The sequence below is a fragment of the Suricata suricatta genome, chromosome 16, assembly GCF_006229205.1.
Source record: "Suricata suricatta isolate VVHF042 chromosome 16, meerkat_22Aug2017_6uvM2_HiC, whole genome shotgun sequence".
Classification (NCBI taxonomy): Eukaryota; Metazoa; Chordata; class Mammalia; order Carnivora; family Herpestidae; genus Suricata; species Suricata suricatta.
The window spans coordinates 34,040,564-34,057,289 of record NC_043715.1 but is presented as its reverse complement, the minus strand read 5'-3'; the positions used below and the strand labels follow the sequence as shown (position 1 = coordinate 34,057,289).

The window sequence follows — 16,726 nt, the reverse complement described above, 5'->3', positions numbered from 1 at the left end:
CAAGCATATGTGTTCATAGCGCTCATATGAGAAGTAAATGAGGTCATCAGGCAAAACTCATGAAACAGTGTCTGGGACATGGAAAGTACTAAATAAGTGTCTTATTATTTATGTGTTTCAAGATGCTTGTAGGACAGAGTAGCAGAAGGACCTCCCTGGGTGGAGGCCATGATTCAGGGACTGATTTGCAGGAGGAGGTGTGTGCATGGGAGGCCTGGGTCTGGAAGAGCATCTAGTTCCCAGCCTTGCCCCATAGGCTAGGTGGGGCCTTCTGGTGAGGGCCTTATTCCCATTTAGGGCACAACACAGCATGGCTCTGACACCAGAGGTGGGGGGCATTTGGGTACTCTGGGGGTTAGGAAGCTCTGGGGTCAGCATCCCAGGAAGACCATCAGTGGCAAGTCCACCAACAGGGACTATGCTACCTCACAGGAGATGAGAAATGCTCAGGGCACATGGTAACATCTTCCCCATGTGTCAGCTCTGCTTTTTTTCTGTGTGGGCTTCATTCTCAGGCAGCACTCTCCTTATAATATCAAAAATGGCATCTGGAAGCTTGAAGCTAAATAGATCTGTTGTCCAAGAAACAGAACTCCTCATTTTCCATTTAGTTCCAGGGTTTGATCTTGACTAGCCCGGCATGGGTCATGTGCCCACTCCAAACCTCTCAGAGTACCATGGAGATGTGATTCATATCACCCTGCCCTGGGTTCCAGCCTCACTCTAGAGGCAATTTGGGGTGTCAGCCTCATCTGAACTGCCTAGGTCCTGGGCTAAGAGTAGAGTGGGTGGTGGTCTCCCAGAAGTCCTGGAGACTGGAAATGATGGATTTGCTTCTAGGCTTTTCTGGTTTTGCTCATGAGTGGCTCCAGTAGCCCAAGGCAGTCCTGAGAAGAAGAGTTAAATGTATATACCAAAAGCATGCTCAAACAAGCAGCAAGAGGGACCTGGGTGGAGTACTTACAGCATTTCCCAGAACCCCAGAGTCCAGCCTTGTTTCTCTGTACCACAAGCCCCTGTCCTCAGTTTTTCAATTCAGAGGTTGACACTTGGCTCTAAAATCCCCACGTCAGAGAAAACTGAGGAATTTGATTAGTGTTGTAGCGCCATTCTGACCACTTCCCAAAGAATCCTTTAGGTTGCCAAGCCAAATGTGCTCTCTGCACAGAGTGGCCTCATCATTTCCTAAATGATCCTGCCATGCCGATGACCTCTGATTTACCAATTGCAGAAGCAAAGAGGCACACAGTTGAAATGGATGCAGCAGAAGGAACTTGGCTTTCCTGTCTCTTTCACTGTGTGCCCGGAAGAGAGCATCCTGCTGATGGGGACAGGGTACATGTGACCAACTGGCAAATATGACCCTTGTGTGCCACTGGCAATTTCTTCTCGAGTTGCCCATCCTTCTCTGGGGAATGGAGTGATGTGTCAGAACCAACCCATTTCTGTCCCTCATGGCTTATTGGCTCTGTTGCATTGGGATTGTGGAAGTCCTGCCTTTCCTTGGCCAGACTCCCATGATTGCTAATGGCCTCTTCCCAGTGCTGCTCTAATTGTTTCTACAACAAACTGTTCTCCCATCACCAATTGTATCCAAGCCATTGGTGGTCTCCAACTGTGTTTGGAGATGCAGACAGTGAAGTACCTGACAGTTTTCCAAACAGTTGTCAGCCCTAGTTAGACAGTTGCCTACTATCTCCTTCAATCAGGCTTATTCTTATCGCTAGGTCTCTGAGTGATTTCCCCAACCAGGAACACTGTCCCCAGTCCCCATCACCTTCACAGCCCCAACTTGTCCTACAAGGGCCATTGGTGGTTTCCAAAATCATCTCCATTTCTGCCAACCTTCATTCACCTCTCACTTGTTTAGATGGAAGGATGGATCAAAAGAGTAAAGAATCAGGTAAATGAATGAGTGAATGAATTAAAGGATGAATGAATGAGCTTACATCTAACCTTACCCTCCATCCTGCTGCATTTTATGGTATTCTCTTTGGTACTTTTAAGTCATCTCCCCAGTAATATTATAAGCTTCCTGGAGAAAAGTACTGTTATTTTCTATTTCTTTTATGACTTGGGTCACAGAACTGGGCCACTGTTGGCCTTTTCAAGAACAGTCTGTGCATCAACCAATGTGGTGCCGTGGACATTCACTAAGTTGAAATTCAGGATACTAATCATTCCCTGCCACTCTCTGGATGATGTTAGACCAGTTTTAGGCTTTGTGGGCCTCAGTTTCCTAATCTGTGAAGGATTTGGACTGAAAAAGTAGGCTCTGGGCTTTCCTCTACCTACTATCTGGGTAAGCTTGGGCAGGTTGCATTATTTCCCTGAGCAAACAGGAAGAATCATTTCTACCTCATGAGTTGTTTTAATGACGTAATGATATTACATGTATTAGGTGCTTACCCACAGTTAATAATTATATTCTTGAAGTTCCTGTCCAGATTCTGACAAAGTTAGAATTTCCATTCAAGACACTGTATTCAAAAAGGAACCTTGCAAAATGGTAGAATACTATGTCTTCTGTTAAGAGTTTTACATGCTATGATAATAGATAATAAGCACATGAAAAGATGCTCTGTGTCACTAAACATTAGGGACAATCAAGACCACAAAGAGATAAAAGAGATAGGACTTTGCACTTACTAGGATGGCCTTAAAAAGGAATGAACATCTGACAAATGCCTTTGAGGACATTATGCTAAAAAATCATCCAGTGACAAAAAAGAAAAACTCTATAGGGTTCCACTTAAATAATGCACCTAGACTAATCAAATTCACAGAGACAGAAAGTAAGATGGTGGTTGCCAGAGGCTTGGGGAAGGATGGAATAGGAAGTTATTGTCCAATGGGCAGAGTTTCAGTTTGGGGAGATGAAAAAGTCCTGGAGATGGCTGGTGCTGAAGGCTGCCCAACAATGTGAGTGTGCTCAATGGCTCTGAGTCTTACACTTAAAACTGGTTAAAATGGTAAATTTTATATGTATTTTAACATCATTTAAAAAATGTTTTAAAGAAATGTAAAAACAAATTTAGGTTTCTTTGGGCATAATTCTTGCTAGGTGAAGGGGGCCTAGAGTTCCAGGGGCTTCTGGAGCTGAGGGTAAAAATCAGCCTATCTGCCACCATGCTTCATGCAAACACCCTAGGAGGAGACCCAGCCTGGCCCTTTAATGCTGGTCCCACTGGAGGGAAAGCTTTCCAGCAAGAGCCATGAACATGCACATTGTAAAGCCAGGCAGACCTTCTCTATGGAAATCAGCATTTATTTGAAGACTTTAGTGCCCGATTTAGCCTCACCCAGAGGTGACCCCTCTACACAGGGCCAAAAGAAAAGTGATTTCTTTGATCGTCCATTTGACCCTAAACTGACCTCCTGAGCTTTTCAATTCATTTTAAATCATGCTGTTCTTGCCAACACGATTCCAATTCTTAGCAGAGAATATTTCACATTTTTTCCAACAATTCTGGGCCATTTTCAGATCTGTTCAATCGAATAGCAAGAACAAAATCTGTGAGTTCTTTCAGAGTCCTTCTGATCTTAAGCAGCAGGGAGGAAAACTGAGAGAAATATTCATATATGGCATGAATCTTCAGGGGGAGATGTGAATTGGAAACTCCTCGTTGCGTGGATGTGACCTAATGCTCATTTGGGCCACATCTTAAAGTACAGAAAGACAGATGAGAATCAGAGACCCAGATTCTCTTTCTGGTCAGAATCAGCAATGTCCCAGGAAGGAAGACATCATTGTCCCCTGCATTGTTTATGGTTTTGGTTGCCAGTAATAGCAAGCCAACTCAAGTTGGCTTGAATAATAAGGAAAATGCATTCTCTGGCATGACAAGAGGTAGAGTGAGGTTGGGGTTGGTAAACCAGCAAATTAATGTTGTATGCAAGGACCTGCCTGTATTCTGTTCATCTCTCCACTTCCTCTGTGGTCATAAGACAGCTGCCCACAGCTTCAGACAGCATGTAGACACCACGCAGTGGGAGACAATGCTTTCCAGAACCTGCTGCCCCACAACCTCAAGCTGACTTCCCTTTCATATCTCATTAACCTGAATTGTATCACACTGTACAAATGCCTAAACAAGAGTGATGAAAATTTTTCTGTAAAATTGGTAAATATTGCTGGCTTGGGAGACATGTATTTAGTTACAAATACTCAGCTCTGCCTTTGGAATGTGAAAGCAGCCATAGGTAATGCATTAACCAATGAGAATGGCTGTGTTCCAATAAAACTTTATTTATAAAGACAGGTGGCAGGCTGGATTGGCCTATGGGCTATTGTTTGTCCACCCCTGTTCCAGATCAGCCATTTCACAATAGGCTTCAGGACACAATTGACAATGAAACATGTCACAGGCAATTTGTTATTAATTTATAATAATGTTTATAAGTTATTTTTCTCTTTGCTGGCATCTAAGAAAAATATTCAAGAGGTTATAATTCATAGAAGATCATGCAATAGGCAGACAGATAGAACTGGCCCACCAAAATAAAATGAGAATAAAATTTCAAATAAGTTCTTATGTCCAAAGAGCATCAAAGGAGGCATTAAGAAAGACTCAGAACTTGGTTAAACTTTGTTCAACTTACAAATATAACCTTTACCAAAAATGTTTATTTACAGCTAGAGTTCACTATAATTCCCCTGAAAGTCTAAATTCTATTTTCTAGGAAGTCTTTTCATTTCCACCTTTTGTTCCCTACTGTAGTTAAAGTCAGGACTGAAAAGAACCTTAGCATTCAGTCTAAAGCCCAAATTTGGCAGATGAGAGAAGGGAGGCTCAGAGAGGGCAAGCTACTTTCTCCAGATCACATAGCCACTCAGCAGCAAAACCAAGACTCATACTCAGGCTGCAGTAGGTTTTAGAGTATTCACAATATCTGCTACCCCTCCCAAGAGATGGATGATACAACTTCCTACAGGGACAAGTTCCACCACGTGCTCATAGCGTCCCTCTCTGCAGGCAGAGTATATACACCCCTCCCCCCCCACTGCTGAACTCAGGAGCGGCCATGTGACTTGTTTATGGAACATGGGTGAAGTGTCATGTGTCACATCTGATTGTCATTTCTCCCTGCCCTCAACCGCAAGACTGGTGATGTGCTAGGCAGAGACTGCTCTGTCAGCCTGGGCTACAGAGTAAAGAGGATAAAAAGCAAAGACAGAGCTGACCTGTGATGGATATGTTACACAAATAGGAAGAGATCTGGGGCTGTTTGTTACACAGTGTAGCTGAGTCTATGCTGACCAATACCCAGGTTTTACAACACCAAATACTGAACTCCTTCTCACCTGGAGGATTTCAGGTTTCCTGCAGTATTATATTGAACTGAAGAGCCCACATTTTAGAGTCAGCCCCCCTGGGTTGAGTTGGTCATGCTACTCTCTCCGAGTCTCAGTTTCCTCATCAGTAGTATAATACTAGCATCTGCCTCACAGGGATACAGCAAGGATTCAGTAACGAAGCCCGTGTTTTGAGGACTACTGGCTAAATGTTGGTTGCTATTATTCAACATAGTCTTTCCCTGATGACAGTTCAGTGATGGTGAGGTGTGGATCGTGGGGGGCTTGCTAAGTCTGTTCCATATCATTTCACATGCAAATAACACCCATCTTTCCAGACGTCATTCTCCCCTGTGTGTGATGCTGACAACCATCACTGCCCCTGCTATGGGCCCCTCTTGCAGGGGGGTTAGAAGCAGTGCTCCTAGGGTCATCCTGGTTAGGGTTCAAATACAATCTCTGTCCCTTCTTTTTGTAGCTAAGTAATTAACTTCATGAACTCATGCCACTCATTCTTGAGTGCTCAGATATGCCAGGCACTGTGCCTTCTCCCATGTTTGGAAAGATGGGGGAAAGTATGTGACCAAGATTAAGAAGGGGAGGTAAGTGGGAGGTGTCAAGTAGGAGCTTTGCTGGCCACCACTGCTATAGGCCACATCTAAAGCTCAGCCTGGGAGCTGAGAAGTGAGTCCAGAAAACCTCACCATTGGGGCCTTCAGTCCTAAAGGAAGAGAAACAGTCAGATTGTGGGTGTGCCTTTGGCAAACAAGAGCCCTTTGGAATTTCCTTTTTTTTTTCCTTTCCCTCTTACCATGAATTAACAGCACTTGCTTTCCTGGGCTACTGGGAACATATCCTTCCTGCTTCTGACATAGTAAACCTTGAGGTTGCAAAGCAAGCCTTTTATTTGGGAGATGCTGTGGGGGTTTATCACTGAGTAAAGGGAGAAAGCAATGAGCACCTGTGAGAGGAAACAGTACAGAAAATGGAAGATCTTCAGTATAATAATTGCAAGACAACATTTCAGGTAGTTTAATTTCCTACTGCATTTTAATGACCAATACAGAAGATATAAAAATGTCATTTATAGAGAAACTCCAACCTTTTGTTTTCCTTGTTATTCTATTAGATCAAATGGAACATATAATATGATTTAAATTTTTTTTTGCCAAACACTGTAATCAATCTTGCATGCTACAGATCTTGTAGTTACAGCTTGTCACATACTCAAAATAGATGTGAAGAGGAGTTCAGCGGGGAGAAAACCCTGCTCTTTTCCTTTCTGATAACAAGGCAGGAAACCTTTTACAGATTCCATCTTTAGGGATTTTCCCATTCTGTTTGATCAGATTTAACTGAAAGTTACACGGTTTCCATTCTCAGGCACTGAGGTGGTATGGATGGGGACACATTCATTGTTGGGGACCTTGGTGTTTTAGGAGGTGGGGGGAGGAAGTTTTTTAATCCATTAGCTTCTTCTTCCTCTGTTAACCACCCAGAAACAGCTCCAAGCCCACCCGGTGATGTTGGAAGGCCTGGGCTTCATAGGGCCGGAAACGACCCTCTGCCCCAGCTCTGCCTGTGTGTCAGGGGTGGGAGGGGTGATGGGCGGGGCTGCCTGCGGAGATGGCAGGCCCCCCTTCTGCAGGCTCACCCAAAGCATCTGAAGCATCCTCCTCCTCCTCCTCTAAAATCAGCTGATATGGCCCCCTCAAGAACCTTTACAATCGGACTTTATTTTCTGCTGCTAGTAACATCGCAAAAGCAGAATCTGGCTTCTCGGCAAGGACTTCAGGCTTGTCAAATTCAACCACCTGAAAGTCAGAGAAAAAGAGCTAAAGTTGGCAGAAAATATCCACTTGCCTGGAGCCCAAACCATGGAAGCCTCTGAAAAAGTGAGCCCAACAGCTTCCCGCACCTTCCCATTTTCCATGACTAGGACGAGGTCACAGTTGAGGACCGTGTTGAGGCGGTGGGCAATGGTCAATACTGTGCAGCCTTTCAAGGCGTCTTTGATGGTGCTCTGAACAAGGGTGTCAGTCTTGGAGTCCATCGAGGCGGTGGCTTCATCAAGGAGAATGATCTATTGAAGAAGGCACTGGTAAAAGTCACACTAGCCCAAAGCTGTACCTGAGGGAAACTCACAGTTTTAGCTCTACTTGTTTTAAAAGAAGGAAGAGGAGGAGGAGGAGGAGGAAGAGCTGAAAAGTCCTGAGCTAAGAGCCCATCTCAAAAGGTTAGAACAACAGCAGCAAAATAAAAGTCAGTTCACACCACCTCCACCTCCTTCAGAGGCACTGGCTGAAAGAGTAAGATGGTATGTTCTTTACTTCTCTTTTTTAAGTCGTTTATTCTAATCTTGCAAAGTGGTAGGAGGTTTTCTCTACCTTGCTAACAGGAGTCAGTGTGAGCTATAATAACAGCGATTGCGCTGGTTTCCTATCACTACTATAGCAAATCAGCACAAACTCAGAGGCTTAATACAACACAAATGTATTGCCTTGCTTTTCTGGAAGCCGGAAGCCCTAAAATCAAGGTATTGCCAGGGTCGTATCCCTTTTGCCGGCTCCAGGGGGAAACTTCCCTTGCCTGTTGCACCTGCTCAGGGCTGCCTATGTTCCTTGGCTCGTGCCTCCTTCCTCCTATTTCTCTAATGGCTACTCCCACTATCACATCACTTCTCTTTCTGACTCTCCTGCCTCTCTCTTATACAGACTTGCATGATTACACTAGGCCCACCGACGTGATCCAGGATAATCTCCCCATCTCAAAATCCTTGACTTAATCACATCTGCAAAGTCACTTTTTCCCGGGTATGGTGGTTTTTCACCCATTCCAGCTATCAGGACTAAAATATCTTTGGAGTGGGGAGCAGTATTCTGCCTACCACAGTGCTGGTTTGGAAGTCAGAGGGCTTGAGCTCGGCTCTAACTCTACTTCACCTTGACTAAATTACTTGAGACCCTGCCACCCCCACCAAAGGTTCTGTGTCCTCCTCTCTAAATATCCTCATATTTTTCTATGAAATGCAAAGATAACCCACAAACCACTTAGCAGTGTTTAGGGCCTCCGTCAGCACGGAATGCATGCTGATGCCAGCTCCCTCTCCAGCTCTTAGCATGTCTACACAACACACAGGCCGGCTTACACTTTGATCAGGGTTCAGAGAATGGGATTTCTAAAGCAACAGCAATCCCTTTCTTGAAATCAGTAACCAAAGATGACTAAGTCACTAAGAAAAATGAGCATAAATATTACAATTCTCATATCTTAGCATTCTGAAGGCCTTCTTTGGCATCCTGAGTATTGTTTATCAGGCTTCAGAATTGTTCAGGGATGAGGCAAAAAAAAAAAAAAAGTCGAGAGGCAGATTTCTCATACTCAAAGCACTTAGGAGACAGAGAGAATACCTAAGCCAGGCTTCCCAGGGGGAGGCCCGGTGGAGGCAGGTGCTATTGCTGTAAATGGCTGTTATTTTTCAATTTTTACCTCTTACAACTTTGTCTTAAAAGAAACTGATCGGTTTTTAAATGGCTCAATTGTTCTCTCTTTGCCAAAAGACAAACGCGTATCTCTACCTCCTGGATTGAGTGGCACTGCGGGAAATATCCAAAATTTGACCAATCCATTTTTCCGTGCTGTTTCCTTACTTTTGAATTACGGAGAAGTGCTCGGGCCATACAAAGCAGCTGACGTTCCCCTACTGAGAAGTTTTCTCCATTTTCTGTGACTTCTGCCTGTAATTTTTCTGGGAGTTTCATTATCTATAAAACACAGAAAATGCCACATTTATGCTGATGATCTATAAAATTGTCCTGCATCGTCTCTATTGATTGCGCCACTCATGCATTCATCAGCTAGCTTTATTTTCCTGAGGAAGAGAAAGTACAAAACAACAATCATTTCAACATCGCAAACAGGCACCAGGGAAGGACCAGGGAGTAGATGGACATTAATAATTTAAAATCACAGTATGATTCATAGAACCGTGTAGACACCTCGCAAAAATAGGACAAATGGTACACATGTGGGTCCACAGATACACAAATGAGTGTAAATGGCTTCCAGGGCCCCTATTTCCATGGACAAAAGACACATGGGATGGGAGTTTTCTAGTTACCAAGGAAAAGTACAAGAGCGTCTTACTTATCCAGTCACAGTGGTGTTGGGACATGCTCACCTTGGCACCAAGTCTTGAGGGAGAAAATCCCTGTGCTGCAGAGATGGCCATTCTCACCTGCAGCTCTTCTAGGACAGAACACTGCCTCACAGAAACTGGCCATACTGGCCATTCCTGGAGCCTGCCATACGCCCTCACCGTCCTTCGGCTTGTGTGTTCCCATAAGCAAAGGAGGCTGTTGGGAGAGCAGCGTAATGACCCATCTGCTCTACAGTAGATACACTTGGGTTCAAGTCTCCATTCTGCCACTTTCTAGCTTGCACATGTTTTTCTTTTTCCTGTGTCTTAATTGCTGCAACTCTAAAAATCAGGGTAGGAGTCCCAATCTCAGAGGGTTGCAGTCAGGACAGGACCAAGTGAGGTGAGATCATACATGCAGAGCTCTTGTCCGGATCATTGCAGAGGCCTAAAAATATTATCTGTTGTTGCTTTTAACATCAAAGAGTAAATAAGGAATGTATTCTGACATATGTGATACCAGCAAATAAGCCTGCCCAAATGCTGGCCTGGGGCTTGTCAAATCCAAACCTGGGCCTGGTGCTGAGAAACGGACTCATCCTGGCCAGCCCCAGGGACCTACTGTGTCTCTCATGAATGTCCTCTCCAGAACCTGCCAGAGCATCTCATCCGAGTGACTCTCAAATGGATCCAAGTTGTACCTGTAGTAAAGGAAAGAGCAGAGAGCCAGATTTCTGAGAAAGACAAGACAGAGGAGCATGTTTTCTGCAGCACGTGGGAGTCAGTGAGGGGCGGTATGTGTGATGACCTTCACGCCCCCTAAAGCAGTGCTTAGCCCAGGATAACGGTCCACAAAATAACCAATCTCAGGCCAAGAGAGCAAAGCCCCATAGCTTTACTCGCATGCGCTGGGGCAGACACTACCAAGGCAAGAGAGACAGCACTGGGTGAGGTACTCAGGAAGACACATTTGGTCCTCACAGGGGCCATGGACAGAGACCTTTGACACTATGCAAATTCTTGGCAGAGAGGGTGGGGCGGGGAGGATTCACTTTGCCTTCAGAAGCAAGAGGTGCAGCAGCAGCTCTCAGGAAGGACTTCACTCAGGGTTTCCCAATTGTGGGTATAGGTCTAGCATCTCAAGACATGGAATGTATTTTTCTTACAACTCTACATGGCACTCAATGAGAGAAATGTCTCTCTCATCAGAAAAGCAGCTGTTGCCCTGGACTAAGTGAGAAACTGGTTTTCTCCGTGTCCCTTGACATCAGATCTTGAGCCCCATCGAAGCTGCAGCCCTACTGTTTTTGTACTTGAACAACTTCTGTTCACTCCTCAGTGGGAGTAAATTGGTGCATTTCCCTATGGATGGCTACATACATAGGGTAACCACTTATTTTATTTCACTAACTAGGTACTTTGGAGGATGGCAGTGCTAAACCTTATAGGATGCTAAGACACAGGCATAAACTGGGGTTTTTCAGGGCCAACTGGGATACCGGCTCACCCTATGTGTAAGTATCTTTCTTATTGGTGATATAGCACATGAAATACAGATAATGTTCAGGGCCCTTGCTTTCTCCTAAGACTTCAGTCAGGAGCAGGTCCTAGAAGTGCTTGCAAGCACCTCAGGATGGCTATTTCCCTTAGCCCCACTGTGGGCACTCCACAAAGTTCCTGGCTGGTCTGATTTTACTACCCCCAAAATAGGAATGTACAATGATCAAAAACAGCTACCTTACTGTACCTACAAACAGGACAGGATCCTGGGGGATCACAGTCAGCTTGGTTCTGAGGTCTTCCAAACCTATAGTGCAGATATCCACCTCATCAATGAAGATGGTTCCGCCAGCTGGCTCCACCAGACGAAACAAGGCCATTCCCAAGGACGACTTTCCTGGGAATAATAAAAGCAAGAACAGCAAATCAAACATCAGTTTGTACTTCCATCATATCCAAGTATCTAATCAGGGGAGTTTGTAATGTGGATAAATGGCTCTGTGCAGATGACCGTGCAGACAGAAGGTCCTCACTCTGCGGAGGCAATCAGCTGTCCTGACACCGTTAACCTGCCCGTCCCTGCAGGGGCTGTTAACACACGACTCATCCTCTGGGCCTCGTTTCACCAGAATGATTCTCATTTAATTAATTCAAAAACTGGTGTGTGTTTGTTTCCAACTCCACACATCCATTCAACCTGAAATCCTAATTTACAGTAAAGAGATTTGAGGGGGAAAAAAAAACCAGCCAACCAACCACACATACATACCACCCTCTGGTGTGGCTCAACCAGCACACCCAGTGGAAATGCAAAGAAAACAATGTTGTTCTCACCAGAACCTGTTCTTCCAACGATTCCAACTGTCTGTCCACTTTGAATGTTCAAGTTCAGCCCATCAAGAACAAGGGGAGTGTTGTCTCTGTATCTCATCTGATAGTCTCTGAATGTTATCTCCCCACGGCTGGGCCAGTTATGGGGACAAGTCTCCACTTTGAGGGGGTGAGTGGATTCAGGAACACAGGTCTGGAAGGCAAAATAACCGATGACAGGTTAACAAGTATTCATTTGTCCATTCATTTAATTAATTCATTTATTCCTACAATTCTAGGTACTGGTGTCCGTGATGGTGAGCTAGATCAAAAAATCCACCCTACTTCCAAAGGGGAAGTCAGATAATAAATAATAAATGAAGCCAGAAATAAAGACAATAAAACATAAAATAACAAACATAAACAAAACATTAAAAAAAACAAAACAAAACACTGGGGAACCTGGGTGGCTCAGTTGGATAAGTGTTTGACTTCGGCTCAGGCCATGATCTCAACACTCATGAGCTCTAGCCCTGCATCAGGCTTTGTGCTGACAGCTCAGAGCCTGGAAACTGCTTTGAATTCTGTGTCTCCCTCTCTCTCTACCCCTCTCTGGGTTGTGCTCTGTCTCTATCAGTCTCATTCATTTTTTAAATGAAGACAGTGTATGTAGTAAAAGGGGGTAGGCAGAGTAAAAGTAACTTAAAGGTTGAAGAGGGCATCTGTGAGGATGTGGCATCCAAGCTAAGGCCTGAAATGCTGATATAAGAAAATTTGAGTCGACAGCCTTCCTAGCAGAGTAGACAGCTAGTGCAAAGGCTCTGACAAGGTTGGGCACTTTGAGGAATAGAAAGAAAAGTCAGATGGCTGGAGCTTAGTAAATAGAGAGATGGACAACTATAAGGGACAGCTCATATGGGGCCTTGTGAGCCTGGGCAGGTGTCAGTAGTGCAACCTTGAAGCTATATGACAAATCCAGACCAAATCCTGAGATTTGCAGAATTCAATAAGATACATTATCAATATCTGCAAGAGTTCAGGAAGTGCAAAGTCTAATCCAAGTTGCTCTACTCAACTCAGCTGTGTTATAAGACCAAGCCCTCCTCTAATCCCCATGAGCCAGGAGAAGTAGGGCTCCCATGTGCCCTGAGGGGTGGCTGACCAGCCCAAATCTGTGAAAAGCAACCACAGTTAGCTGAGAAAATAACTGTATTCCTACACAGTGAATATTTTTAACCCCCAAGAGATCTAGAGTTAATAAGAAGAATATTTAAGAGAAGCAAAATTGTAACACTATTTTCAGTTTAAGAAATATGCATATTTGGTGTTTTAGTATAGTAATATTAGTAACTAAGGGCCTGTGATTCTAATTTAAAATGTGTAATTGAATAATTTATTTAGACATGATTTTAAGTTAAAAGTTTACTGTTCATCCACAGCATTGGGATGGTTATACAAATTTAAAGCTCACTGTATTTATAAGCATAATTTATTAGATTTATACAACCTCTGGAAGGTTTGTTTGTTAAATCAGATAATCAAGATACTTAAGAAGGAAATGGAATGTGCTAAATTTTAAAATGCACTTTAAAATGTTTTAAAGTGTTTAATTAAGTTTGTAAATGAGGCCAAATGCTATTCAAAGGCCCTTAAAAGTGATTGCTTGACTTGTCTAGACTTTTCAAAGAATAGCAGGATTTGTAAGTTGTAAGTTTAAAGAAGAGTTTGACCATTGTTTCTTTCCATTTACAATTTTAGTCAATCAAATAGTAATCTTTAGAAACTAAAGTTAGCCACTGATTTCTATTTTTGTGTGCAGAAAAATTGCCCTTGTGGAAAATGTTTTTAAAAAGAATCTCTTCCTCTACCTCAAGGACTTTAAACTGTATGGTAAATATGGGTTTTAAGAAGAGGTTTGTGGTTTAGTTTCAGTTTTTGTTTTATTTACTTATTTGTTTATTTATATTAGAGAAAGCATGTATGTGTGTCACCCAGGGAGGGGCAGAGGAAGGGAGAGAGTGAACCCCAAGCAGGCTCCACACTCAGCTCAAAGCCAGATGCAGGGCTCAGTCTCACAAATGTGAGTTCATAATCAGCAGTCTGCCTCTTAACTGACTGAGCCACCCAGCCACCCCCAACAAATTTTAGTTTTTAAAAAGACCTCTTTCATATGTCAAAAAATTAATGCCTTCAAAGTTCTGCGAGAATTAACTAGCTCTTCCTCTGGCATGCACTAATTCCTTACCAAAATATACTCCCTGAGCAGCTCCACAGGGTTGAATTTGGCCTGGGTCTCTGTCCCTGTTCGCACGCAAACTTGGAGCAGTCCACTTAGCTATAGAGAATCAAGCAGCTGAGTTAGATCCCTTTCTTCCCTTGGGTTTTGATGTCCCACCTTTGGGGCAGGCCCTGTGAATTACCCCTCACCAGGCTCACTCAGAGCCACCAAAAAACAAGCCTGCATTCCCAGCCAAATGCCCAGAAATAAAGATACTGCAGTGTTTTTCCTCTGCATTTGGAAACAAATAAGCAATGACATTTTCCCTGGCACTCCAGATTGCAAGAACCATCCCACCACAGTACCACTTGATCACTCTTGGTCTAACCTGGGATCTCCCAGGCCACAGAGCTGCTGGGTATCCACCTCTTGCTGCCATCTGGCATGGTCCTGCCCTTCCATGCCCTCTGTGTTTTACCCCATAGGCAGTTAAGCAGCCACTGAAATTCCATCCCCACAGATCGTCAGGGGTAGAAGAAAGTCATTTAGCTGATCTGTTTGCTTCAGACATGAGAATATCTAGGCTCAGAGTGGGGAATGTGGCTTAGTAAGGTCACCTATCTTAGGCCAGAATCCCCCAGAAGCCAACCCTAAAATTTGAGTATAAGCAGGTTGAATGGAATTTCTCCCACCAAAAAAAAATAATAATACATATATATATGTCTGCATCCAAATACCTGAGACTTGTGAATGTTACTTCATTTGAAAAAAAAAGGAATTTTAGGTATAAGTAAGGATCTTGAGATCATCCTGGATTACCTGGATGGACCCTAAATCCAATGATAAGCATCCTTATAAGAGACAGAGGAGGAAAAGATACAAAATAGAAGACTATGTGAAGACAGAGGCAGATTGGAGTGATGCAGCTACAAGCCAAGGAATGCCAATAGCCACCAGAAGCTGGAAGAGACAAGGAATGGCTTGTCCCCTAGAGCATGCAGAGGGGATAAGCTCCTGCCTACCCCTTGATTTGGGACTTCAGACCTCAAAAATTGTAAGAGAATAAATTTCTCTGGTTTTAAGTTACTAGCTTATGGTAATTGATTACAGCAGCCCTAGGAAATTAATCCAGGAGGTGGACCCCCAAAAGTACCAGTGGGAACTGGGAGAAGTTAGGCACAGGAGAGAAAGTAAGTCATGAGAAGTTCAGTTGTGGGCAACAGAACCTTGATCCCACAGGAAGCTCTGAAACACTGCATGGAACACACTGGAGTTGTCCTGAGGAAGCTGGGCTACAGCTCCACTGACTCCCTTCTATCATTGCTGGGGCCACTCCTGGCTTGGGGAACTCCCCACACTTGCAGGTTGCCCTGGACTTGGACTGAGCACCTTCCCAAAGCAGCAGGGGGCCAACCAGGCTGCCCAGGATGGTTGGTGCACCAACAGTACCTGCTTCAGTCACAAGGTGGGCTAGTGGGCTCAAGGAAGGACCAGGTCTTCTTTCACTAGGTTAGCAGCAAATATGGGCCAGGCACCATTGGGGAAGGGATGGTTTTCCAGGGCTGAATGTGGTGGACAAAATCCCTGCACTCACATGGCTTATTTTCTAGCAGGCTGGCAGGATAAGACACAGGTCATTTCAAGAAATGGTAAGATGCCAATAAAACAGAATGTGAAAGAATGTCCAGAATAGGGGCAGGGTTGTCTCTGTTAAAGTAGCTAAAGAAATGTATGAGCGGAGGCATTTACAGAAAGAAGTCCACCAGGCAAACTCAGGATTTGGGTAGCTCTGAGTAGCCGCAAGCAGCCTTAACAAGGAGGCAGTACGTTCCAAGCAGGTGAATGGCAAGGGGCAGTAGGTCCACGCCCTTTGCATGGTTCCCTTGTTGCCTCCCTGCTTAACACACACCACTGGCTTTCTATTTCTCTTAGAGAATAGCTCTTGACCTGCATGATTATGCCCTTCAGGAGACATTTAGCATGTCTAAAGATACTTTTGGTTGTCACAACCTTAGAGGAGGGAGGTTCTATTGGGATTTCCTAGTTAGAGATAAGGGAGGCTAACATCCTAAAACATATAGGACAGCCTCTCAAAAAGAGACCATCCAGTCCAAATGTCCATAGTGCTGCAGTTAAGAAATATAAGCAATCTTATATTGCCATGGCTGACAAAGCCCTACATAGTCTATCCCTGCCAATGCCTCAGACCTTATCTTCCACTCTGCTCAAGTTACATGACCTTCTGAGTTCCTCAAATGCACCCAGCCTCTATCTGCCCCAAGCCTTGCCCTGTCCTCTCAGCCTGAAGCTTTCTGCCTTCCATCTTTGTTGGCTGGTTCTTTGTCATTCACATATCAGCTTGGAAGTCACCTCCTGGCAGAGTTCTCCTATGAGTATAGGATCTCATGTCGCTTCCTCATTAACAGTCACATTACCCTGTTTTTATCTTCATAACAAACAATTTCCAAAACCTTCTCATTTGTTTACTTGTGCACTTATTTATTCCATTCCATGTTATATCTCTTTTTATCCCATAAATTCTGAGGAAAGGGACCTGTCCAGCTTGTTCACAGCATATAGCAGAATTCCTGGTTCACAGTAGGTGCTAAGTGGCTAACTGGTGAATGAATGAATGAACCTTGCCCTTGAAAAAGGGGTTATGCATGTTTTATTAAATTCCAGAGGATCAGTCTCTCAACTCCCTGGGCAGTCCTCCACAAATTTAGAACTCCCCCAGCAGCACAGTGCTGGCCTAGTAAGTGCT

General features: G+C 44.1%; 1 protein-coding gene across 1 annotated transcript in view; it reads right to left on the bottom strand.

The window, feature by feature from the left end:
- Positions 1 to 6,317: 6,317 nt before the first annotated feature.
- ABCC12 (ATP binding cassette subfamily C member 12) overlaps positions 6,318 to 16,726 on the bottom strand; it is a 64,416-nt gene continuing 54,007 nt past the window's right edge. The window contains exons 23-29 of the mRNA XM_029925176.1: positions 13,990 to 14,079; positions 11,769 to 11,958; positions 11,172 to 11,331; positions 10,057 to 10,135; positions 8,947 to 9,060; positions 7,215 to 7,379; positions 6,318 to 7,110 (exon numbers count right to left, since the gene is read on the bottom strand). Of these exons, the coding sequence (XP_029781036.1) occupies positions 7,018 to 7,110; positions 7,215 to 7,379; positions 8,947 to 9,060; positions 10,057 to 10,135; positions 11,172 to 11,331; positions 11,769 to 11,958; positions 13,990 to 14,079 (891 nt within the window). The 3' untranslated portion in view covers positions 6,318 to 7,017. The remainder of the gene's footprint in view (positions 7,111 to 7,214; positions 7,380 to 8,946; positions 9,061 to 10,056; positions 10,136 to 11,171; positions 11,332 to 11,768; positions 11,959 to 13,989; positions 14,080 to 16,726) is intronic.